General features: G+C 37.2%; 1 protein-coding gene across 1 annotated transcript in view; it reads left to right on the top strand.

Moving 5' to 3' along the window:
* Window positions 1–1,162: 1,162 nt before the first annotated feature.
* SNX24 (sorting nexin 24) overlaps window positions 1,163–26,356 on the top strand; it is a 45,128-nt gene continuing 19,934 nt past the window's right edge. Inside the window, exons 1-2 of the mRNA XM_035892103.1 lie at window positions 1,163–1,240; window positions 7,130–7,234. Of these exons, the coding sequence (XP_035747996.1) occupies window positions 1,178–1,240; window positions 7,130–7,234 (168 nt within the window). The 5' untranslated portion in view covers window positions 1,163–1,177. The remainder of the gene's footprint in view (window positions 1,241–7,129; window positions 7,235–26,356) is intronic.

Here is a 26,356-nt window from a genome sequence, read left to right on the forward strand (position 1 = left end):
TAGCCAGTGAAAACCATAGCATTTTGACCTGTTTGAAAGGCAGGTTCTAGTGGACAATAGGAAATGTTTATCCAGCATGTTTCTGTTTGTTTGCTCTGATCAACGCTAGCTGGGCATGTGACAGAAACCCCTTTTTTTCTGCATTCAGGCATAAACATTGTCTGCAAATTTATTTCAAAGAACTTTTTATTTCACCTAAGTCTTGGGTCTCGATGTAATCTGTCCTGAATTGATATACAGCATATTCTGATTGATATTCTCTCATTGTCCTGGAAAGAATTATTTCCAGTATTTTCTGAGCCAAACAGAAAACAAAGAACTCCTAGATAGACCAGGCACCTTTTTTATATTGCTTTTCTGCTGATCTTGTCTTTTTTTAATAGACCGTGTTTTCTTGAGTACTTCAAAATATTTCTCATCGCTTGCCCTCAGAACTGACCCATTGACCTCAGAATCAAGAAAACGTCATGTTAGTGACTACTAATTAGTGGATCCAGAGCGCTTCTTCTCCTGGCCTTTCAACCTTCCAGTGGCAGCAACAAAAGCTGTCACATGTATCATACAAAGAAAACAAGCATTTACCATGTTTGGGTTTTTTTTTTCCTAGGGTGTAGATAGTAGCACAAGCTCAGTTGAGGCTACAGATGAATTTGTAGGTTAGGAGGAAATTAACCTACGATGTAGTGTTTGCATTTATTTCTCTTTTCCCGTGCATAACATACTGCATGTGTTACCCAGTTCTTACTGAACATGTGTGAGTGTGTTACTATGCAGTATTGTAAGAGGAAAAAAGAATGAAACTTTATGTCTTTTTTCTCTTTTTTTTTTTTCTGTTCTTACCATCCTTTGTTTTAATTTTATTTTTTAACTACTTGAAAATTTATTAAATATTTCTGAAAGGGAATATTTTAATGCTTAGTTTTTAATGTAGAGTATACAGTCAAAGCTTAACTTGTCTTTTTATATGTTTGTTGAACAAACTTGTAAACAGAAGATTCAGCCATACTTCCCATTAATCATTGTTGTAATTCTGCACCTCGTGAGTCATTGTGCCTTTTTTTGGACGACCTGCTGGAATGACCGTGGTAAAACGTGTAGTTGCAGCCATGTCACAGAACTGTACATTAATCTCCTTTTTATTATTTATAATTTTCAGGTCTTTAAAATAGAGGTGCTAATGAGTGGAAGGAAACATTTTGTGGAGAAGAGGTATAGTGAATTCCATGCACTTCATAAAAAGGTAGTGATCTCTTTCTTTACAAGATGTAACTTTGTTTTGCCTTAGTTGTGATCTTTTTCTCTCTCTTGAAATTGTTACTATACATGGTTTATCTTAAATACATCTTGCAATTCATGTCTCTAGAAACGAGTTCCCAACTAACTCAGTTTCTCAGATGTTACTAACTCTCCTTTTCTTTTTGATTATTATTTACATGCTGTACTGTTAAAATGCTGTCTGTAACATATAACAAATAAATACGGTTTTGGTTTTTATCCAATTAGGCAAATAATTTGTTAGTTCTATAAATTGTGTTGCTAACCTGCTATATGTAAAGCTGAGGAAACAACTTGTACACACCAGCAAACTAGACGTGAAAAAGCCTGAGTAGACCATCTCACTCTGCTGCTCTTCATACAATGATTGTGATATAAAATACCTGCTAAGCTTGTCTACTGAATCATCTTACTGATATATAGAAGGGAACTCAGTACTTTGAAGATTGGTTATCCACTAATTGTTCTTTAAATTGTTTTAGTGACTGTTAAAGGAAAAGTATGAGTTCTCCTCTCCAGGCTCAACTGGCTGCTGCTGCCGTACGGTTGTGCAGCTGAAAGGCAAGTTTTAAATTTTTTCTGCCTTATGGAGGCCAAGTATTTTGAAGGAGAATTCTGGAAAAGCATTGGAACCCATTGCCAGTGGTGGGACTGCAATGAAGAGCTTCAGTCCTTCATTCCTAGGAGCTGGGTCAACTGAACATTTGTTGGTTTGTAGCTCTCAGTGGCAGTGGAGTGTGTGCACACTCAACTGTTTTGACTTGTGCTACTTGCCTTCAGCATGGAAAAGTTTCCTCTACAAGTGGCAGAGAGGAGCATGGGAATTTGCAGCTTCTTCTACTGCAGTAATGGAGGAGCTTACCCACACCAGCATGTTTGCTGGTGGTCATGAATCAATTCAGGAATCATCTCATTCAGGGAAAGAAGCATTATCCTGGTGGCAGAGAGGATGGGTTTTGCCAGCCTTATGGCATATGCATTTAAGCAAACTGATCAGTGAAAAGCAACTATTGACCCATCTGGTTGTTGGACCTCAAAAGTCCAAAGAACAAGAATATATTTTGCTTTACTGCACTGTAATTAAAATGTGCTAGTATTTCTTGCCTTTTTGCTTCTTGGCCCAGTTGTGGTATCAGCTGCCACTTTTTAATATTAATTTCCTTGTTTATTGTTTTAATTCAGATAAGTCTCAGATATTTTACCCCTTGTGTTCACATTTACTATGATACCACATGAGCAACAGTGTCAAGAGTCAGTGGTATAACTCACTCTCCCACCACCAAGCCTTGTGTGCTTTATTTTACATATGAAAGTAATGTTGTAATTGAAAGTAAAGCAGGCAAATAGAGATTATACAACTAAGTTAGAAAACATTAAGAAGGGAAGATCAGGATTTATACACAGACCATCTTCTGTAGTTAGAATAGAATAGAATAGACTATTTTCAGTTGCAGGGGACCTACAACGATCATCTAGTCCAACTGCCTGACCTCTTTAGGGCTCACCAAAAGTTGATGTATGTTGCTAAGGGCATTGTCCAAATGCCTTTTAAACACTGACAGACTTGGGGCATTGACCAGCTCTCTAGGAAGCCTGTTCCAGTGTTTGACCACCCTCTTGGTAAAGAAATGCTTCCTAACGTCCAGTCTAAACATCCCCTGGCGCACCTTTGAACCATTCCCACGTGTCCTGAACCCTGAGGAACGCTGCTGGTGACCAGTGGCCAGACAGATGTAGCCCCATTCACTACAACCCTTTGGGCTCAGCCAGTTCTTCACCCATTGGACCGTAGACCTGCTCATCCCACAGTTGAACACCTAGTCCCAGAAGGGTGCTGTGAGGGACAGTATTAGAAGCCTTGCCAAAATCCAGAAAGACTACATCCACTGCCTTGCCTTCATCCCTTAGGCGGGTGACCTTATCATAGAAAGATACTGAATTAGTTAAACAGGACTTTCACTTTGTGAATCCATGTTGACTCTGCCTGATGATTGCATTGTTCTTTAAATCCCTTTCAATAGTACCCAGCATAATCTTCTCCATAATTTTTCCAGGAACTAACATGTCTGGGTTCCTTAGGTCTTCCCTCACACCCTTGTAAACTGGAGTAACACTGGCTAGCTTCCAGTCAGCAGGGACCTACCTCTACAGACTCCCAAGACCTCCAATAGATGATCAGGAGTCCTGCCATAACATGTGCCAGCTCCTCCAGTACTCTGCGGTGAATCCCATCAGGCCCCATGGGCTCGTGAACATTCAACTGTTACAGATGGTCCCTTACAATTTCAGTGTTCACATATGGAAAGTCACTGTTCTCACACTCATGGTCCTCCAGCTCAAGGGACTGGGCAGCCCAAGGTCTATCAATATCACTAAAGACTGAGGCAAAAAAAGCAATGAATGCCTCCACTTTTTCTTCTTCCCTTTGTTGTTGTCTAAGTTCACTATAATTTGTGGAGTTGCACAATTGCTCCGCACAAAAGTAATGAACGACTGCAGTCTCACTCTCAGATTAGTCTCCTTGTACACTGCTTCATCTGCAGTAACTCCCTTTGCAGAGATTTCTCCTTAGAACACCAGAAAAAAACCATAAATTATAGTTCCTTTCTCTCCAGAAATAGCAGCAAAATAAACTAACCTGAAAAACAAGTATTCTAACAAGACACTTTGCACCAGTCTTCAATTTGTCTCATCTTACTCATCTGCTTGCTGTCTGTTTATGTTACTCTGCAAACTTGGTAGTGACTTTTTCTTATTTCTTCCCTGTACAGATATAAAGCACCCAGCATAATTTGGCAACCTCTTTTCTTAAGTCTTACTTTTTGAAATTGTAGTAAAATTTCAGTAAACAAGGTTGAACAGCTCATGCTCTGAACCTTCCTTAGTGCTTTCCGTGTTGTAGAAATCCTGGAGAACGCATTTTCTGGTCATAACAGTATGCAGTTTCACCATTTTTTCTCCTCCCTGCTTTGCATCAGAACAGAAAATCTCAATGCTCTTAAAAAAGTAGTGTGTGTGTTTGAACAATTTCTACAAGAGAAGAATATTTTGAACTTGTATTTCAATTTTTCTTTGTGAACAATTTGTTCACCTCCCACAATGCTGTTTATACGTAGGACCAGGTACCAGTTTGCTTTCGGCATGCCAGTAGGTTATTTATGTTTTGTTCCTCTCTTCCCCATTAATTTAAAACATAAGTTTCACTCTAAATTGCTGCAAGAATATGGCAATTCAAAAGGTATCTTTAGACTTACTGCATATTCAAGGTGCCCTTAGTGCTGGAGATGTCTGTAGTGAGTAGGAGAATCAAAGCTTCTGTAGAGAACAACCAAGATAGAAAATGGGAATAGAGGCTGAAGGAGAGATTGTGTCTTTTGCCAGAGGACGTGCTCCACTGGCATTGTATGGAGGAAGGAGGACTCCATTGCTCATATAGGACATTATTCATTCATCAGGATGCCTATCAATGTTTTGATTAATTTTGGTTTGTTTTGTTTTTTTTTTTAAACAAAGCCATTTCCAAAAACATGGCTGGATTTGTCTCTTTCCTGGGTTCAACCTTTATTACATTCCAGTTGTGTAAATAAGTAAAGCCCCACTTCTTGTGCGATGTGGCTGCAGTGGACAAGGTTTAAAATCTTTTCAAGACTGCAGTGCCGCACCAGGAGTACAAATTATTCCCTTGACAGAAAACATGTACTGCTGTTGGGTTTTTTGAAATAGTTTGCATAGGCCATTATACTTTGACCTGGTTATGAACGACAAACCAGGCCGTTCGGGCTATGCACCATTCACATTACAGTATTGTATTCAAATCTACACAAAAGTTTTGTTATTTTCATATGGAGAGGTTTTTAGAAAGAATTAAATTCTTTCTATGTGTATAACATTGTTAAAAATACAACCATTTATTCACATTTGTTCCCTAATTCCTTTTTATACATTTTTTCCTTGACATTTTTAAATACTGGTAGTTCTTTTTAAGCACCAGAGTGCTGGAATGTGACAGTGTTACACCTACTGCAGTGAAATCTGCAAAAATCTTAAGTTCTATGCATCTTGGTTTGCAAATTGTTTGTAATTTTAGAATTAGCAGTGTACACTGCAAATATTTTCACACTTGGACAAATAATTCTTCACTTGATAATTTGAGCTATCTTTTAGTCTTTCAGGCAATAGAGACTACAGTATGTCAAATAGGTGTTGGGTTAGTGTTATGGACAGGAAGGAATTACAGACAATAATTGTCCTCAGATAAATATTTCTTATGTAGGGCCAGGTCTGAAGCAATATAGCTAACACATATGTAGATTTCCTTAATATTCTTTGACATAGTAATAATTATTTGTTGCAATATATTATTGGATTATTGTAAGCATAAGAAAGTGGGTTTATAATTCATTCTTTGTACATCTGTGTAGCATGTGCTTTATACCTACACACAGTACCTCTGCTTGCACATTTAAGCAATTGTTTGTTGGATGCTTTCTATAACAGGGACACAGAGCACAGAAGGATTGTTAATCATCAGCTGGGGTACCAGCCACAGAGTATTTATCTTGTAAGCAGCTAGGCCTTGGTGAACGCTTGTATTGTTTCAGATTTGTCTCCCCTCATCTGGAGCATTCTCCTCATTTGTTACTGATCTGCAGGTGCTGTCATAGTTCACAACAGCTGTGACCATAGCTTCTTCAACATTCTCAACCAATTCAGAGCTAAAAATGGGGGTTTGTGTTCTGACTTTAATATCAGTCAGTAAAAGTACATTGGTTTCGGGTTTTGTTTTGGTGGGTTGTTTTCCTCACTTCACATTTAATTGTAATTTAGCACTGATAAGAAATAAGGAAGTTGCAAAATGTTTCCAGAGCAATTGAGGTTTCCTTGCTGCAGCATTGTTACGTGTGATTGTAGAGACGTTGATATGTTGGCACTGCTTTTTCCTATAGTGACATCTCAGCAAGCTCAAAGATGAAATGTAAATTCTCAGTCTCCCACGGGTATGCATGTCAAAGTCAATTTTGAGTTTCTTTCTGTGCATTCCTTGTCTCAGATTTACTCAGAGGCAATATCCAACAGAAAGAATGTCTAATGTCATTTTCTATTAATATACGATGGAGTCTATTCCAGTTGTTATTTGTGCTCTGTATTTTTGAGGAAAAAGTTAATATTTTTTTGGTTTTGAAAAAATACGTTGCTTCAGCAAGAGGATTCTTAGTGTTGTCAGAATGTATGTTTATGTCTATCTATATACACCCATGTATGCATATACACTTTTCCGTATATATTTATAAAAGCTTTCCTGTGGGAGTCTTTAGAGGAATAGTTATGGAGCTCTCTTGGAAATATATTCAGTGGCAATCTTGCTGTTTCTCTGTAGAAGATATTAAACACAACTGTCAATCTGTTGGTGCAATTTGAGAGCACAGATATTTTGCTCTCTTGATGGCCAGCTCTCCAGAGAAATGGTTAGATCTCCTCCCTGTACTTGTCCCACTTGTTCATAGTTGCCTAAATCTAGGGTTAGAAATTGTCACGGTGTTTTGTCACCACGGGGAACTCATTTCAGTATGCTCATGTAGTTATTGCTGTTTTGTTTTAAGGCTGTTGGTCACAAGAAATTGTTAGTAGGGTTCCTCTTCAGTGTCCAGGGCAGCTAGATGTGGAGATCTTTAACTGCAACCTGTAGATATGACGTCTGTTGTTACTTCAGTGAGCTGATGCTGAGTAACTTCATCGCTGTTGTCCTTTATGCATGGTTATTTTACCTGTACTGCCTCATCTCTAACATAAGCTTGTTTACTTCAAAGGGATGCTATTATACTTTGTTTCTGTCTGCAATTCTTTTCATTTGCAGCTCAAGAAGTTCATAAGAACTCCAGAGATCCCTTCAAAGCACGTGAGAAACTGGGTCCCCAAGGTTCTGGAGCAGCGACGGCAAGGCTTGGAGTTGTATTTACAGGTGAGGCTTTTCTCAGCACTGTGAAAGTAAAAGCAGCATCCATTTTCAGAGTGGCAGTATCCAAAGCATTTGAAGATAAGGCAGGTAAGAAGTGGGGTGTTTTACTGATAGCAATTTCAGAGGTGGGAAATGAGCTGGAGACATACCAGCAGTGATGATGTTCGCTTAGCAAGACTAGCAGCTAGAAATCCAGACTGTTCTGCATTTTTTTCCTGAATCTGGCAAACGCTGCCGTCTGACTTTGGCAAACCTACTAGTACCTCATTTTCCTGTGCCTGAAGTGGGGAAAATAATGTTATTCTTTCCAAAGTTGTTCTGACTGTGCTAATCAAAAGTGTTGCAGAAGAGATAGAAAGAGACTTCATTTAACTCACCTCCATTTGGACAGAGCAGGGAAGAATCAGCTCATCACATTTGTATCCCTCTACTGTACATACCTGTATCTGAATTGTTCATCTAGTTGAAATAGGCACCTGCCATCCTATTCATCTCAGTTGGTTTGGAAACTTGCATTCGAAGTCCCAGATTCTGCCTATCTGGGTTCTGATTTTGCGACAGACTGTAAACGGAGTCTTCAGGAATGACTGAGATATATAGACATCTAAATATACCAGTCATAAATCCCAGCCTTTTTTAATAAATGGAATTTCTACTCTTACCATGATTGCTTTAAAAATGCCTTGTGGTGTTGTTTCACAGCTGTTTCTCTGGTCTCTCTAAGCCAGATTAAGGTGTTCCTCTAGACATGTTCCCAATTGACTGCACTGTCAGCTGTACTGATGCAAGCACTGTTTTATTCAAGGGGATCATAGAAATTAGCTGAGTCAAAAGATAATTGTTTTGGGAGGAAGGTAAAAGTGAGAGTATTCTATTTTTACTCAGATCAGAGTAGTAAAAATAGTAAAAGTTTCGGAGATCTGATTTATGTCATCATCTACAGTTGCAGTGGCAGAATTGGAAGAATTGTGAACTGCAAGATAATGGACAGTGAGCTGCATTCATAGAAAATAGGTGGTAACCTGCATCACTCAGGAGCCTCCCTGATTCTCAGGAAGGTTTGTGAAAGGAAACTGCTTAAGTAGGAGAACAGAATTATAGTGTGACACGAGACAGTATTACTTCTGACATTAAACGTTTAAAAAGAAATTGCGAAATAAGGAAAAAAACACAGCTCAGATTTTGTTCTGAGTTATAGGGAGCATTTCAGGCAATATAGTTAATTTTTATTTTTTATTTTTAAATATTTAGTGTTGTTAAATTGAAAAAATTAATCCTTTTTCCTTCTTGCTCTATGATATTTATAGCATCTTTGGCATCTAAAAATTAGATTTGTTATGTGGGTGAAAAAACGTAGCTGTTGGAGAGACTTTGTTTTTGAAAAGGAGTAGGGCCCTTTTGGTTCTGATGGCTGTCAGTGGCATGTTTCTCTTTTACAGCCATTTGCTGTGAGTTTGGGTTTTTTTTTCCGATTTTCATACAACTGTCTTTTGGATAGTATCACTACTAAGGCACATTTACCGATTTCTCTTACAAGATTGATTTTGTTATAAAGATACAGGGGTAAATTCGTTAGCACTTTCTAATTGCTGGTAAACTTTAAAAGAACATCTCCCCCTACTGGAAGAGCTAGTCAACTCTTGTTCTTGTACAATCTAGTACATTTAATTAAGTTTTCCCCTCTTCTATCACCATTGGCTATCATAGGAACATGCAGTGGTTTAGGTTGGAAGGGACTTCTGGACATCATCTGATTAAAACACGACAAGCCTCTAAGTTATATCCATACAGATGTACATACTACCTTAAAACAAGAACAAAAATCATTAATATTCTTGTCAAAGTAATTAATTTCCGTTTCTGCTAACAGAAAACAGAACTAAGCATCAGTGGAATTTTAACTTTTAAAATAATGAGAGCGTGAATTTAGACAATTAAGAGTTCATATTAGGGCACAATTATCAGAAGGTTTTTAGTAGTGCCAAGCATTTTCCAAGACACAGCACAGGAACATACAACAACTTCAGAAGACATGATAGGTTTTTAATTTAGCACCATGTGTATAAAATATTGCAAACATATTCTGAGGTGATACTAATGAGAGTTAATCTGTAAGAGCAGTTTGGCTACTACTGCCACTAGTCAGTGGTGGTACTAGTAGCCAGCCGTTTGTGCAGTCATTAACTATTTTTTCAAAACCAACCAGAATTTCATGCAGAGATCGAGCATTACACAGATGTTACATTCAAATAATTTGTTTTATGCAATACATATTCATTTCTAATTACTGCACTTTGCACCTTGAAAACCTGTACAGGCAAGAAGTAATATGCCATGCAGATAGCAGTCAAATACAGACCTGTATCTGACATGGTCTATCTAATCATATTGGCTTCTTAATATATCTTTAATTAAGTAGTCTTCTGTAGTTAAATGCAGATAATAATAATAATGATATCAGAATAGTAGAATCAGTCTGTATCGAGTAGTAAAGAAAGCAAGAAATTCCCCTGTCTGAGCCGGAAGGTGCTGCAGTTGCCAGTACCTTCTACTTCTTTGTGACCTTTTCATGATGAAACCACCCTTGTGAGTCCTTTCAGCCCAGTTTGGTTGTTTCTTGGAGTGGATGGACAGGAACTCAGAAACACTTCATTATATCTTTCTCAAGAACAGCAAAATTATGAACAAACCAAATATTATTAAATTGTGAGACACAAATAGTAATTTTCTTAAGCTTATCAGTATCCAGTGTCAGCTAATATTCATCAGATGGCTTATTTTTCTTTTGTTTTTGAAAGGTTGAGTGGGGATTTTTTCTTGTTATAACAGACCAATTTTCTTAGAACTGTAAAAGAATGATTTATCTGTATTATTTCTAAGTGACTTTCATGTTTTACAACTTTGGCCAGAATTTACAACTTTTGTTTTTAGTACTGTGGAACAATTGACTAGTAAGCACTAGTATGTGTAGTAATTCAACTGCATGTATAATAATAATAATACAGAGCCATTGTGAATACTGAGAACAATCAACTGACTGACAACAGGAAAGAAGCATTATGTTTAGTTTATTAATGAGGAAACAGATGCAAAGATAAGTGAATGACAGAGTGTGGCCCTAAAAATTCAAGCAAATTGGTATGAAGCAATAAGCTCTTGCTCCTCTGCTGATCTGTGGTAACTGTCTGTGTGCATGATCTTAACCTACAGCATACAGGCCTTTAGTTGAGCTGGTTTAGTCTTTGCTAAAGAAGAAAATGCCTGTTACTGACAGTGGAAGAGTATTAAGCCAGCTCTAATTACCTTGTGGTGGGTACCAACTCAGAGTTACCATAAATCAATTAGTGTGTGATACAAATTCTGACTTAATAGTTACTTATTTGTATATCTAAGCTTGTAGCTTTTAATATAGCAGAGATGAGAATCCAGGTGGTTTTGATTTAAAATTTGTAAAATAAAGCATTGGATTGCACTGTTGCTGACAAAACTATCTCTGATGGTAGCATTAGATTGCACCAAGATTTGAACTTAGTTATGATTTGGTTATGGTTAGAAAATGTCTTCTCTTCATATGCTTCCTGAAGAGTCTGGTACTGAGAAAAGGTAGAAGATACAGAGCTGACTTAGCTGGCTGTGTAGGGAGCCTATGATTTGAGAAGGGCTGCCAGCTGGACCTGCATTGAAAGTCTGTGACTCCTGGTAGTATCTTTGTGAGCCTGGAGAAACATGTTTGCTTGAAAATACCAGAAGATAAAGGTAAGTGTGGAAGATGATAGGGCAGATTATTAATCAGCATTGTAGCTTCAGGGTGTTGTTTGTTTGTTTGTTTGTTTTTTAAATCCATTGTATTTAAAGCAGAGACAGATCACTTGAAATGCTCCCTTTTGCACAGTTATTGTTATGTATGAGTTCAGTAAGTCGTGTTGTGGATGGACCAAGGGAACAGGTAGTTGGGGTTTTATTTTGGACACTGAAGACATTGCTGGGATTCCTAAGGGCAACACCGAGGGACTTTATCTACTTATCAAAACAGCTGCAGCTGCGTTGTCAATCTGAACAGTATTTGTTACAAATAGATTTTATATGATGTACTCTTGGAGGAGCAGTTTTTATGGAGCTTATTTCCAGTGAATTGGTAATGGGGAAGAATTTGATCTAGCCACCTGCTCTCTACTGATTTGGAGTTAGGTCATATCCTTGTCCCAGTAAGCTGACACTGGATGTTATTGCCATCCAGTCTCTCTGCCCCAGGGACTTGCCCTTTGACAGGTCTGCCTTTTAAAGTTCAATGGAATAGATATTTTCTAACCCCCTTGGGCAGAAGAAATCTCACCATTTGCTGATATCATCAGTCCAACAAGATAACAGGCATTGTTAACAGAATTCACTGTGAAGTGGCACCCACACCTCAGCATGAGACTCTGTAGCTGCTGCTAGTCTTCACTGAAATGACTTGGATATGGAGAGAGATTTTGGTGGAGGCCCATGTTTTTTATGAGCTTCGGGATACTAACTCATTTCTTGTGGTCTGGGTGACCTGAAGAAATTCTTCTTGTGACTGGCAAGACTTGTAAGATAAAACAGAGAGCTGTAAACGTTCTGAACCGTTCTGTATGTATGTAGGCTCTGTATGTACATGCATCTCTAACCAGAGTTAATATGTAGAGCTAATATTTCTCTCTCGGCTGAGGTCAAGAAAACATACTTGCCTTTTATTTACTCTTGAACTTTTTACAAAGAGAACAGTCCTGATTCCTGGAGATAAGATTGGTTAAAGTGCTGCTTGGCTGTGAGACTTGAAGACTTGATGAACTTCAACATTCCAGCAGTTTCAGGAATCCAAATCTTCAAAATGAATTATGAAGTTTATGAAACTGGACTAGAGATTTGTTTTCCATTTAAGGAAATAATCTGGAGATCTGAGAAGCACTTTGACCTATATTTCAGTATTCTTCAAAATGCAATTCTCTTTAAAAATATTTTAACTACCAATCCTTCCTGAAAAAGATAAATAAAACCATATCTGTTATGATTTTGCTCTTAAGAAAGTAGAATCCAATTCAATACTCCTTAGCTGTCTTAGTTTCCAGCAGGGTGGAGTTAGGAAAACAGTGGATGGAGTGATGAATAATGTGTAGATGCTTTATGAGTAAGTAAATCAGAAATATAAAGGAGAAAATAACCTATTATTGTATTGCGGTTTTTTTAGTCTTTTGGGGGGAGCAGTTCAAGAGCAACTTCAAAAAAATGAAGACAAATGAGCTATTTCTGAAGTTAGTGACTGCAGAAGGAAAACTATCTTACAGAAAATTTGGCCCAATTTGTCATTTCTTTATGGACCATCATAATTTTCTTTAATTACTTCAGTAAGTGTTGATATTAAAATCCTAGTGGTAAGCTTTAAATAAATAAGTAAATAGCCTTTTCTGACTGGACAATGGGTATGAACAAATCAGTAAATCTGGATGGAAGGATTAAATAACCTTCCCTAGCCCCAGAAAAAAACCCTCTGATTTTAGTCATCAATACAAATTGTATTCTAATGGTATTCTTTTGAACTATATTCTTTTAAGTTGATCTAGTTGTGTGCTGTTGCTTCATAAAAGCTTTAGATTCCATTAAAAAAAATCAAATAGTGAAAGGATCTTTTTGTTGATTTGGAAACTGTTGCAGAGCGTTTGAGAGCTAATACAGCATTTCATGTTGCATGAGGATGCATGAGGATAAGAATCTTCTGCTTGCTTTGAATGTCAGTCATTGCTCTGTTTCACTGTCATTCTGGGGAGTGTGATAATTTGATTTCTCAGGGTTTTTTTATCTAATTGTGAAGAAAAAGAGTTTTCCATCACCTAATGGGAAGTTTCATTAGTTCTTCACTGCCTAACTGATTCAATTTCTGTTGGCCTCTTGCTGTTCTAACAAAGAGGAATGCAAACCCAGTCATTTATAACCTTGTCCATCCTCAAGAAGACTGGAGAGGTCTCTGCTCTGTGAAAAGCCATCTAGACTCCTGATGCCAGTCTGCAAGTACTCCACATTGTGCTAGAGCTCTGCCTTTCAATAGACGAATACTTCTCCTCTGTATCCGAAATACTGCTTCAAAGCTCTCTTGGCTGGAATAGGATCAGAAAGTGGGGAAAACAAATCCTTGGTGATACACAGGAATTTTCACTGTTTTCTCATCTCTGTGAAGCAGAGGAAAAAATGTCCCACAGTAGTACATAAAAGTCAGCCTGAGCTCTGCTAGGCAGAACAAAAGCTAGGATTTCATAAAGAGACAGGGAGATCTTGGTTTGTGGGTTGGTTGAAACTGACATAGTTCTCTAGGATCAGAAGAAATCTCTAACTGCTTTCTAAATGAAACAGTTCTTGACATTCCATTATCAGTATTAAAGAAGAAAAAAAAATGTAACGTCTGTAGAGGTAGACATTTTTGAACCAGTGCTGTTGGAGCTGTTTAGAAATATTGAGATGTCTGCATGTGATATGTGTACTTTATGAGACATTCATTTGCTTTTGCCCAGTAAAAATAAATCAACTTGGTTACTATTTAATTCTGGAAGTGTAATGGCAAAATGATCTTAGAACTATTCAATGATTGTTCAGCTATTAAAATTTTATTTCTGTGCAGTTCATATTCATCACATTTATCCACTCTGTCAATTAATATTTATTACAATTGTTCTTCCTTTATATTCTCAGAAATGCATTCTGTATCAAGCATCTACTTATTCTTGTATACCTGTATGTCTTTGCCAAAGGGTGCTGTGAAAGCAAAATTTTAAATTGGTCAAGGGAAGACTGGAAAGGTTCATGGAAGAGCAGTTTATATTAAGCATAGAAGGTCTTCAAGCTGGAAATAACTTTTGAGGATGCTGGAGTATTGAAGGAAAATGTCTCATATGTTAGTCTTGCTCATTTATACTCTTCCTTCATATCCGTTTATAGCTATTTTTGGAGATAGGATACAGTGCTAAATGGACCTTTGGTCTGAACCATTTCAACCTTTCTTATATAGTCCTTAAAGTGATTAAACACATACTTGTGTTTTAGCTTGTTGTTAGATTTGGTTAAACATTAGTGTGTTTTCATTAACTGAGCCCTGCATGTATCACAAACACTATTCTTAAAAGAAAAAAGAGTGAATCATATGGTTGAGAAGACATGGTTGAATCATAATGATATAATGAAGTGGTCAGATGCCACTCTGCAAAGCCTCTTGTAAAGGCTAATGCCTTTTAAGACCAAGTGCTTTACATATGGGATGTAATTGGCTGTATATTTAAAAGCTGAACTCAAGAGGAAGAAATTTTAAGCTATAAAACTTCTGTGCAAACTGCGGGCCTATTTTTGTTCTTCTCCACCTAATTCTGTGCATGCCTGACCTGTTGGTTTTTTTCGCACTAGGCTTCTGTTTAACTATTCCCCTTATCTGAGAGCAGGAGCTGGATAGAATTCACTTTGACTTCCTTCTGCCATTCATTAGCCACCACAAAGATTTTGCAGAGGCAATCCTTCCCTTTGTTCTATGTACACATTCACTATTGGGATCTATTTCTAACTAATTTAAGATGAAATCGGCTTATTTGCAGAAAAAAAAAAATTTCCATCAAGTCCAGAACAGATACTTATCTTCCTGATTGCTGTTTCTGGGAACCAGTTTTGTTTTAAATGCAGGTGAATACATTGGGAAGAATGAGTCTAGCATTAGAAAGTTGCAAGTAAAAGTTGGATTCAATGAAATAAGATTTAACTGTTGTTTTGCTGGAAAGTCTGTTGAATCACCCACATCTATTAATCACATTGAAAATTCTCCCCATTATCCAAAATTATTCAGTGTCTTCCTTCTCTAACTCCATTTAGTCTGCAGTAATCAAGGTTGAACTGTACCTGTAAGGAGCTCTAAAAGCAATGGTATGATAAGTATAAAAAGACAAAATGTTCTTTGTCCTCATTAAAGATTGTGAGCAGAGTGTTAAATAATATTAATGGCTGGGATTGTCAGTACTTAACAGTACTTTCCTAGTACAAGTGATTTTATTGATCGATACAGTCTCAATGTAACAGGGCAGATTATTCTACTGATTTTATCGAAACCTTAACTAAGTTTGTTAGTGTGTACCACATATCTTTAAATAGATCTAGATGATGATGTAGATTAAGAAAAGCAGACCACCATCCATCTTTTTTTGATCGGTTAATAACTTAAATCCATCATTGCTGCAACCAGCTCTTTTAAGATTCTGTTGTGCATACATGTTTCTTTGGTGGTACATAGCTGGTTTCAGATGGCTGTGGATTTTAAAGAAGCGTGCTTGACACATGCAGGATTGCATATTTGTTAAGAGGAAGTTGGAAAGCAAGAGAAAACGGGAAAGCAAAATAATCCTGTAGATAATTTAAAAGAGAGCCATTTATTAAGAGTGTCTGTTTGCAGAGGTGCTTCCTGCAGAAATATTCCAAGCATTTTTCAAGCATTCTTAGGAAAATTATCTGGTTTATGTTTTAAGAGTTACGTTTTTTGCTTTTCAAGTGGTGCTACATTGTGGGTTATGATTCATATTTTTTCCTTCATTTTCAATAATCTGGTTTTGTTGTATGGAATTGTGCTGCATTAACTTCTCATTGCACTCTTTCATGTTAGAGCTGATCAAAGTGAATTTTACTCAGTTAAAAGCAGAATTTACATTAGAAGTCATGACAGGTTTAGAAACCATGTCTAAGTGCTCATTCTCTTTTCATTATACTGTATATCATAACGCTATTGTATCACATACTTTCGCCCAAGTTAAGATGAGCATCAAACTGTACTAATTGTGCATTTATATACAGTGAGAAATAGTCTCTGTCGTGACCTGCATATGCTCAGAATAACTAGGAATTTTAAGAGGACAGAGAAAGACATTAAGTTATTTGCCTAAGATGTCACAGCCTGTTAAAGCAGATTTAGGGATATTAAAACTCAAGTGCTGGCACACTGTTATAGTCACTATGGTCTGCTGATGGCCAATTGTTCTAATAGCCATGATTCCTTCTAGAGCCATACAGAGTGTGAGATGCTTATTTCATTTAACCGTGATGAAAGAAATAATGGTCACATTCCTTATCCTGAAGGCAACTCCCCATTTGACATGAACGCATTACATTTTCTTGTTCCTTAATAAATATTTATTTTGCTTGAGCTTCTGTGGGGGAAGGGGGGGTGTCAAACAATTTTTGTCTGTTGTAATAAAGGAAAGAAGGAGGGAGCTGTAATTCTTGCAAAGAGTCTTTGTTATCACCATCTGAAGTATGGCAGAAGGACTCAGTTTCCCCCATATTTTTAATCAGTCTACAGCATTTTAAACAGATTTTAATTTCCTACTCTGTGTTATTTTACATAACCTAGCTCTTATTTTTAGTGTGCAAATGACTATTGCTTCTTTAAATTGGACTTTCAAGGCAAGTTAAGTCTTATGGGCTTTTTCTTCAAAATTAATCTGTAAAGTTACTTAATGAATTGCCAGTGAAGGGAAAAACTTATTTTCTGGTGAAAGAGTATTTTATTACTGCATGTGTAGTGCAACACACTATGTTCTGTTCTGGTTGTTCAGTAGCACTAAATTGGCATATAGTTTAGACCTAGGTCTGCCTTTATGTAATCCGATAGTATTCTTTTTCCTACACTCTTTATGTGACTGAGGACTAATTATTAATATTCTTTACACATTTATAAACTGCACTGGAGGGCCTGGGAAAAAAGTTCATGAAGAAATGAATAATTCTGTCTTTATAGCAGGATTTGAATTTGCCCATAAGACTCAGGCCACATTTTGAGGTGAGAGGAAGAAAACAAAATTTGAATATATGCTGAATAACTGAATACCATCCATTTTGTGTTTTGGATGAAGAACTGATTCTTGGGGGGACAAAAGTAACAGGATCATGCAAGCAACATTAAATAAATCCTTACACATAAGGAAGCTGAATTAAAGTTTGACTGATGAACTTAACCTGACGATTCTTCACTTTGAAGTGTGCCATAATAATTTTAATGTTTTTATCTAACATTGTTAGCGTAGACAATTCTGAAGGGGGAAAAAAAAAGAAACCAAAAACCAAACCAAACCAAAACAAAAAACTGTGGATCTAATCTCACAGTTTTACGAGAAAGATACTGAATTAAATAAGCAGCAATTCTTGAGCTTCTGCTTTAGAGTTGTTGCAAGAAAAGAGCATAAGAACAGAAAAATTCTTCGCAAGAACAGCTGCTTAAGCAAGAGTAAAAGCTAGTCCATCGATAACTAAGGGGTGAGCAGAGGAGGAGATGACTATCTATCTTCCTCAGATAGGTTATGGTAAGGTGGTCAGTGAGCCTTCTCCTTTGGTCCTGCAGTAAATTGGACTTCTGCATTAGATATAACTCCCTTGTGTATGTTCTCTTTTCTTGGCTTCCATGTCTCCTTTCTGAAGGATATGTTGAAGGATTTCAGAGTGAACTAAGGGGAGAAGGTCCTGTGCTCATGGGTAGCCTAGGAGAATAACAAATGCTTGTTATCTTCTGCTAGCATTGTCTATCTCCACATGCATCAGCACTGCTTGCCTTTATTTTTCTTTTTACCTGCTTATTGCCTCTGTAATCTGAATATAATACGGATTTAGTTAAGTGTAAAAAAGCTCATTTTACTGAAACTGTTGATTGTAGAATGTCTTGACTGAAACAGACTTGAATTTAAGCGCATGTACATTTACAAACAAATATGCATTACTGAGTGATGCCTGAATTTATAATTCTGACATGGATTTTTTTCCTGTTGACATTAAAAACACGGACATTAAAATCAGAAACTTTCATAGAATTTCTTTTTGTGATAAATACTATGACTTATATATAAGAAAATCTTCAAGAAGTATTGATACAAAAATTGAGGTTTATGGTGCATCTTCTTCTTTTTAATTTTTCATAACTATCATCTCTAATATACTTTTTATTCCATAGATGAAAAAAGTTTGTAGCAACAAAGCGTGAAGTAGAAGTAGAACCTTTAATTTCATTAGGCACATTGTAACTGGTGAAGATTAATGTATATATCTCTTGCTAATTCTTTTCAATTACTCAGTTCATATAAATTCCCAAACCTTGTTAATTATGCTGAAGTCAAGTGGTAATTTTTAACAGTGTTTCCACAGCAAGGGAATTTTCCTGGTCTAACCTTGCCCTCCTGTAGAAACTCTCAGCAGATTAGGCATTCTGACTCTAGTCCATTCATTTTCAGCACAAGCCTAATTGCTGCCGACTGCCTGCCACAGGTACCCTGGTTATCGTACATTTAAGGGATGCAGGTTCTTCTGAGAACAAATAAGGAAAGATTAATTGTTTGTTTTGTTTCATCCCAAGAGAAATGTGGGAGCTTAATCAAGAAAAATAATTTCTTCTGTTGATTTGGCTTATTTGTGGAAAGGGATAATTGTATAGAGGCAAGCATAGAGCTATGCATTTTGAAAGAAATTTTGCCATTTACCTACTTGGGAAGCAAAGATACAGCAAAATGAATGTAACACAGCATTGGAATTGATGGGGATGGTTCACATTTCTCATAGTAAGTAATTTGGCTGCTGGGCTTTTATTTGAACCAATATTGCTAGGTGGTATTGTCATTTGTTTTGTCTGCTTCTTTGGAAATCTAATCAAGGAGACAATAGTAGGGGGAAAAACGCTTTTCCAAATTGTCCTTAATTGCTAGAGCACGAAGTGAGCTAAACACTCTGGTATTTCCAATTAAAGAACTTGTTTCCAGCAAGCACCATTAAATCTATCTTTCCCAATCTGATAAATAAGCTATCAAAGAGTGGAACAGATTAATTGAGAGCAATTAGTTCAAAGCTCAGTATAACAGTCAGAGTAAACCAATGTTATCAATGAATGCAAATTTTACGTAAAGCAATAAGAAGCACTGATGCAACAAAATAGAGTTGAGAGTAACCACTAAGCACAAAGCAGAATTTTATCTGTGATACAGAAAATAGTCTTGTTTGTTTCTTCTCACAACAAAAGCACTAAAAGCCATTTCTTTTCAAGACTTCTGGTACAGGAATGTCAAATTGTATTTGACACCTTTGCTATGTACATTTTTCCTTCAACATGCTGCAGGAAATAACAGACATGGGAAAATCACAGATCGTACAATTCAGAGCCAATCACAAGATTTACTCCAATTGCATCTAAAGCTCAAGAAAGCCCTGCTTATAGAATCATAGAATCACTTTGGTTGGAAAAGACCTTTAAGATCATCAAGTCCAACCTTTAACCTACTACATTTGTGTTTGTTACTGTCTGGTAGACACGGTAATTTCTAAGTGTGGTTTGTTTATGTTAATAACCAGTAACCCCTGTGTTTGGTAGAGACTTAAGCCTAGCACATTGGATTTTGAGTCCTCTTTAATACAGGTGGGTGTCCCTAATGATACGTATCTAGACATTTCTGATAGGTGTTCCTTTCTTCCAGCTGTCTGTGCATGACAAATGGTATTGACCGACATGGTGTAAGCATCATTCTGCACATGGGTCCTCTGGATTTATTTCCCTTAACAACAAACCATAGGAAAACTGCCTGGATGTTGCCCTTAGGTGCCAGCCTTTTGCCTTTTGAGAATGAGTGCATCAGCATGAGGAGGAAGCCTCTCTGTCACCTTAGGTATTGAAATAAACTTACAGGCTTTCAGTGTTACTGTGTTCAAAGAAGGTATTGCATGTTGGTTCGGTTGTTGATACTTGTTGTGTATAAGGCTTTGTAGTAATATGCTCCATCAAGAAGAAAGCAGGAGAGGATACATGCAGTCTGTTACACACTAAACAGACTAATTTCTAAGTCAGTTTTTGCAGAACTACCTTGGCTAGGTAAGTTGTATCATTGCTGTGCATGTTGGCATCACTCACGTAAACTGGCAGCACAAATATACCAGCTGCCACAGCTTTTAAAACTGCTCTCTTAGAACACCAGTTTGTGTGGTGCATCCCTGGCCTTTACAGCAGCAATGTGGCTGGAGTCCGCTTTTGTAGAATTACAGTTCTAAAATGGGTGGATAAAAATCTTATTTCTTATGCTGTTGCAACCCACTGGGTATGTCTATTCTAGGAAAATGAAAAGGTCAGTGATAACTTTCCCAATAAAACCTTCTGAGAAAATGTCATTCCAGTTATGCACATCTGACTGGGCCAGTTAATCCTCCATTTTTCAAGCATCTTATTTTTTATTTCTAGAATATCATCATCAGTAGGGAAATATAGCATTCATAACTGTGATAGTATGGTGTCATCAGCTCATGAGCTAGTGATAACAGACATGCTGCAACAGACGTAGCACTTTGAACACAGGTCATTTACAGTATTTTTCTTTATATCCTGGCTGGCAAGTCACTAGGAGATCACAGTTGTATTCTGAGTAACTGGTTTTCTGAGCGTCTTCCCTGTAATGTTGGCTTCTGGAAAATGTTCAAAGTGTCCCCAGAAAATCATAATGAAGTTACATGGGTGAAACTTCTCCCAGTTTCTCCGATGTCAGGGCATCCAGATCTCCAAATGTGCTTTTCAGCATGGGATACAGCTCTCACACCTGGTTCAGTGAGGAAGATTCCTAACGTAACATTTCAAAAGTACTTGTAAAGCAACAGGAGATTATGGAGGAGCAAAGACCATGCACAGGATTCACAATCAACAGTCCTGCAGCCACCAGCATTTAAGCAGCTGTCTCTGCATTATCCCATCAGATGTTTCTCTGTATTTGGACTCATTCAAGGTCAGGCAGTGATACATCCTAATAGTTTTGAACAGCAGCAGTTATCCAACTTTAAATGCTGGAATGATGAGGACATGTACTGCAAGAGTAAGTTACTGTACGACACTAGGGCCTTTTTGTAGTATTGGAAATAAAGGTTAGTAGGTTTTGTGATTAATTTGTGCTCTAATGGTGCAGGAGGCTGTTGACAACTGTGGTCCAATCCAGATACTCAGGAAGAGTATTATTAATGTAAAAGTACAGACAGCATTTCAGTGAAGAGGTCTAGCAGCCAGGCTTAACATCTCAAAAAAAAAAAAAAAAAAGAATCCAAATTGCTCTAGTTCGGTCAGCTATTTTTGCCCAGTTTTACAAAGTGGTGATGTTCACCAAGGAAGTCAGAGGAGGTCCACCATCGGACCATTGATTGACACAGAGATACGGGACAGGTGAAGAAGCTGGGCTTGTTAGTGTGTGGATAGAGACATCTTAATTATTTTCCCTGTAGTATGTTTACCAGCTATAACAAGCATGTTAATAATTTTTATATGTTATCTCAACCACAATGTTATCATTGTTATAATCTATAGCAGATTCTTTCAACTTCATATGTCACTAGCATCTTCCTACCTTTTCTTGTTTTATTTTTTTCCCCTGAAATTTCATTTTGTCCCCTTGTCTTGTTTATTCAATCTACTTATCAGTCATAGTGGTGTTTTCTGATGATCGTGTGTTGAAAGTCGTCTCTGTGTCCAGTCAACAGAGAATACAAGGGGGTTTGAGTTCTACCATAAATACTTTCTGAACTCTTGTCCTGTATCCACATCTGCTTTGATTTTGGGGCACCTCTTCTCCAGATGTACTTGGCACACTGTCTTTTATTTTCTTATCATGAAATCTAGAGTCCGATTAAGCCCTCCGTACCACAGTATTAGAGTACTGTTCTGTCCTTTCATTGAGGCACCAAGAAATGTGACTTAAAATAACAATTTAACCTTAGCTTCATGTGCCAAGGCTTACTTATAGGGTAAACCAGAGTCTTCAGGGACAGAATAACCACTGGGAAGGAAGGGTGCAACACAGCCTTTTTGCAAATTATTCTTGCATGGGAAACCCAGAGACCAAATGTGCCAAAAATGAATAATAGACATAAAGAAGATTGCTGCCTAAAAATGCTGGAATATTTGATTCATGAATTCATGATTCCCAGTTTCAACCTTATTTGAGGACTTTACTGGCCAAAATTAAGTAGTTCTCTGGTTGCTGAGTAAGGAACATCAAGCAAAAGCTAAGTGTGAAGATACCATCAAAAACATGAGATTTATAGAGAGCAGCTTGGTATTCTTGCAGTATTTTAACATCATGATAATTTTTAACAGAAATCCAGATAGCTATGTTACTTCTGTTAGGGGGCTAACTTGCAGTCTTGTCTCTCCTTTCTGGAGAAGTCTTTCAGTTACAAGAATGTGGAGAGTTTTAGGCAAATCAGAACATATCTGCAGAACTGCTATGCTGTGATAAATGCAGCCCAACTGAAGCTTCTTGTCTGCCATCGGCACAGAAGAAGTAAATAAGCATTCGCTGACCAAGTTAGGATGGTCTCTTTTCACAGGTAATTGCATTATTCCTCACCTTTATCAAGGACTCCCTTGCTAGTGAGTTTTGGGAGGGACAAGTGTCAACGAACAGAACCATAATGAAGTATCTGCAATTGAGCAAGGATTACATTGGTCCGTTAATTCTGTAAAAACTTGTCAGTTTGCCACGCAAATAAATGCCTGGAGTGCGTAAAACATGGAGCAGAGTGACCTCTAGAAGAAAAATCAATGGCAATTCATATTTCATATGTCTATAATTGCTTGTGAGAGCATGGCAGCAGTTTGTTTATAGAGCAGCTCGTTCTACCAGGGATTGTTTCCTGACTTTTTCTTCTTTTCAGTGGTGATGCCTCTCATGGACTGTGAATCACAGCCAGATGCAGCAATAGACAAGTTTTATTGGTGGTGATTTCTTATTACTGTTTTCACATTACTGTCTTCAGAATTGCTGCACCGTGCTCAGTTTGAACCAGTGCACTAATCTATAGTCACAAGTAAATTGTGTTCACAACTGTTTCCTTGGAGGAGTCGTGAAGCTGGTTTTCACCTTCTTTTTTAGAAGGCAAGGCTTTATCCTCTGTGAAGTTATCCATTTGCTAGTTTTTTAACCATCAAACTGAATCCATCGTGTGTCCTTCATTTTTAAGCAATTTGTCAGAGAGGCAAGGAATTCTCACATCTGCTAATTTACAGACAGAATTTTGAAAATATCTTTTTCCCCCCCGCTTTGCTTTGCTTTGTTTTTCCGTATTTTTTAAGAAGCTGTTACAAGATTTGTATCCCCACTGAGGACCGAGATGTCATAGGGATAGAGAAAATGCCGCTCACTTTATGGATTACTGTTAGGTCAACAAAACTTTGGCAGCATTGATTAACTTGACAGTGAGTACAGCAGTACATTTATCACTTATGGCTGTGCTGTAGAAAATCTAATAAGAGGCAAACAATTCCCTTTAGAGCAGTAACAGGTTCACTGTGGCTAACAGTGCATGCACTGGAAATTTCTGACTTTAAATTATACCCTTGCTGCTAGTTGGGTCATTGACTCAAAGCTACTGCACTTTCACTACTATGTTCTGTATTATTAATTTGATCAAAATTGTTTTGGCTTCTGTAAATGTGATCAAACTGTGTATTGGAGTTCATATAAACTCATAAGCATTTTTTAAGAAGGCATGCAGAAGGAGCTTGATCCAAGCTTCGTTATGTAGAAGGAGCAGCTGCCTGTTGTACCTACAAATGTTTGGGGTCTTAAAAGGTTATAAAAGAAAAATTTTGAACTGATGCTTACAAATCTGCCTCTAATTCACAGATTTAGATAAAGCCAAAACCCAAACCTACCTTACGTTTAATAAGTTTATTTGGTTGGTCAGAAGGATTTTTTAATATGTGCAAATGTGTGCTTTATTAATTACCAGTAATTACCTTAAGAATTCTATACAAGTTCATTTATAGATATGTTCTGCCAGTTATCTTGGTTTTATAAGAATTACAAGAATTGAACAGTGAACAAGAGATTTTCTGTCTCTCCTGTGTATAAGTGCTGCTGCTTGACTGCAAGTTAGTGTTTGGTTCTAATCTGATTGTGAAATTGTTTTTTTGTTAGGTATTGCTTGGTTTCTCCTTAACAAATTGTTTCTGTTCCACGACCAGTACATTAGGAAGTGTCTTTGCATTGCAAATACAGAGAAAATAAGTATTTTCTGGGTTTTTAAGTCTTTACTTGGTAGTTCTCTTAAATGGAAACCCTGCGTAAAGTATTTTTTTGCAGAAGTGCAGCAAGCTTTTTCTTCAGTTCAAATAACCAAAAGTAAGGAAGGGCTGCATACCTGAATAGTTGCGTTTCAAGGTACAAGCAGGAAAGAACAATGCAGTATTAAGTGCAGATCAGAACATGCAGTGTTCAACTAAATTTATGGCTTTGTCTTTGTGATATAATCTGCAAAATTGCTGTTCAAATGAGAGAGTAGTTAATTTTTTTTAATATTAGGATATATGGCTCACTAGGGTAGAGAGCCTTTGTGAGTAGCAACTGTTATTTCAAGTACTCTGTGTTATTTTAGGAAACTGGTTAAATTGGAGGTTTTGTTCTGCGATATCTGTAAAAATGATGTCGTTTTCTTTGTTGGGAGAGAAGTATTCTACTTGAATCAATTGTCAGGAGGCTTAATGTAATAAGGCAGTTTGTGGTCTGACTAAAAGAAACACTGTGCAAAAGAAATTCCCATAGCAGTTTGTTTTTAACAGAAAAACTGAGTTCACCTGAAACAAATACATTGAAAACTAAGCCTTAATAAGGTAGAGCAGCTTTAGAAGGAAACAGAGTGGGTTGCTGTCCAAAGTATGTCTTGTAATGACTATTATTTAACCAAATATCTGTGTTAATGATAGTGTAGCGCTATCGACAGCATAACAGCAGATTCTTTGCAACAAACGATCAGGCAAGCTGACATAAAGTACCCTTTGCATGGTGATGGGAAAAAAATACAATTAAAATAGTGCTTCCTGTTTCGTTCTCTTTTTTTTTTTAATTTGCAAGATAAAAGTTGTGTTTCTCACTCTCTTAATGCATTTTAGAGACAACAAGATACGTTTCCACACTTTTTCCTGGGTTCATACAATAAAGGAGTTACCCTACTGCCTGCCTTACTGAACAGAGACCTGATATTGATTAACTATCACACTGGCATCAGAACTACTCTTAGGATTCAATTTTTTTGTTGTTTTGCATATTTTATTGATCAAAAGTGGTAAATGAGCATCAAGCGTGCAAGAAGACGATGAATTGTTTACTTGCATAAAATAACCTTTCAATAAGGGAAGATGCATTGCTCACACTTTTGGTGCTGTTCTGCTGCCCGAAGCAGATGGCATTCAGCTGCTATTGATTTGCTCCTATAGTTACAGAGCAGCATGTAACAAGCCATGCTCGTTTCTCTGAAAGAGAGGTGAGGGTTTTTGCCAGGGTAGCGGGAGTGAAAAAGGAAGGATGGGGGCTTGGGGGATTGTTCTGGGGTTGGGTTTTTTGCAAGAAAAAACAGGGAAAACCTCGCAACTTCTGTTAGCTCTGTGCAAACAGAAAGCAGGGTTTGTATGCTTGCAGGGAAAGGGACTGACTTTGTCTACTTCTAGCATTCCTGGTAACATTAATTCCCACTGCAGATTGAATCCATAAGCAAGCAAGTACTTAAGATTGTAAAGAACATCCAGAATTTAGCATCGCAGACTCTACACCACACTTCTTAGCCGCTGTGGTTTTTATTTATACTTGTTTTTTCTTACTTGTGTAAAAACTGTTGGCTCCTTAGCAAGACAAAGTCATACTGCAATATGCTAGGCTTGATTCTGCAAACAGTTAATTACTGATGAGTAAAGAATTTAATAATTTGCTGTCAGATCTTTCCTGTAATGGGAGGGGAGGGGGAGAGAAAAAAAACAGCTTTCTCTGGAAGTTTATTGAAAGGGTATTTAATGCAGAATTTAGGCACCTACAAGATCTTTAATTGTTTGACAGATTTTAGTGAAATGTAGATAAAAGAGTGTTTCAGTAAATAGAGCATAGAAATGGTTGTTCTAAGAGAAAATATGTTAGATCATTTAAAGTCTTCTTTCTGGAAGAGTGGTATGGTGGGTGTTACTGGGAAGCGGGGTGCAGTCCTTGATCAATCTGTTTTAACATAGAAATAACCCATCTGTCATGATCCACAAGTGTGGTAGTATGAAGGTTAACAAACTCAGCCTCTTGATGACAAAACTGGACCAGTTAAATATTT

Source organism: Egretta garzetta, unplaced genomic scaffold, assembly GCF_000687185.1.
Source record: "Egretta garzetta isolate BGI_Z169 unplaced genomic scaffold, ASM68718v1 scaffold473, whole genome shotgun sequence".
Classification (NCBI taxonomy): domain Eukaryota; kingdom Metazoa; phylum Chordata; class Aves; order Pelecaniformes; family Ardeidae; genus Egretta; species Egretta garzetta.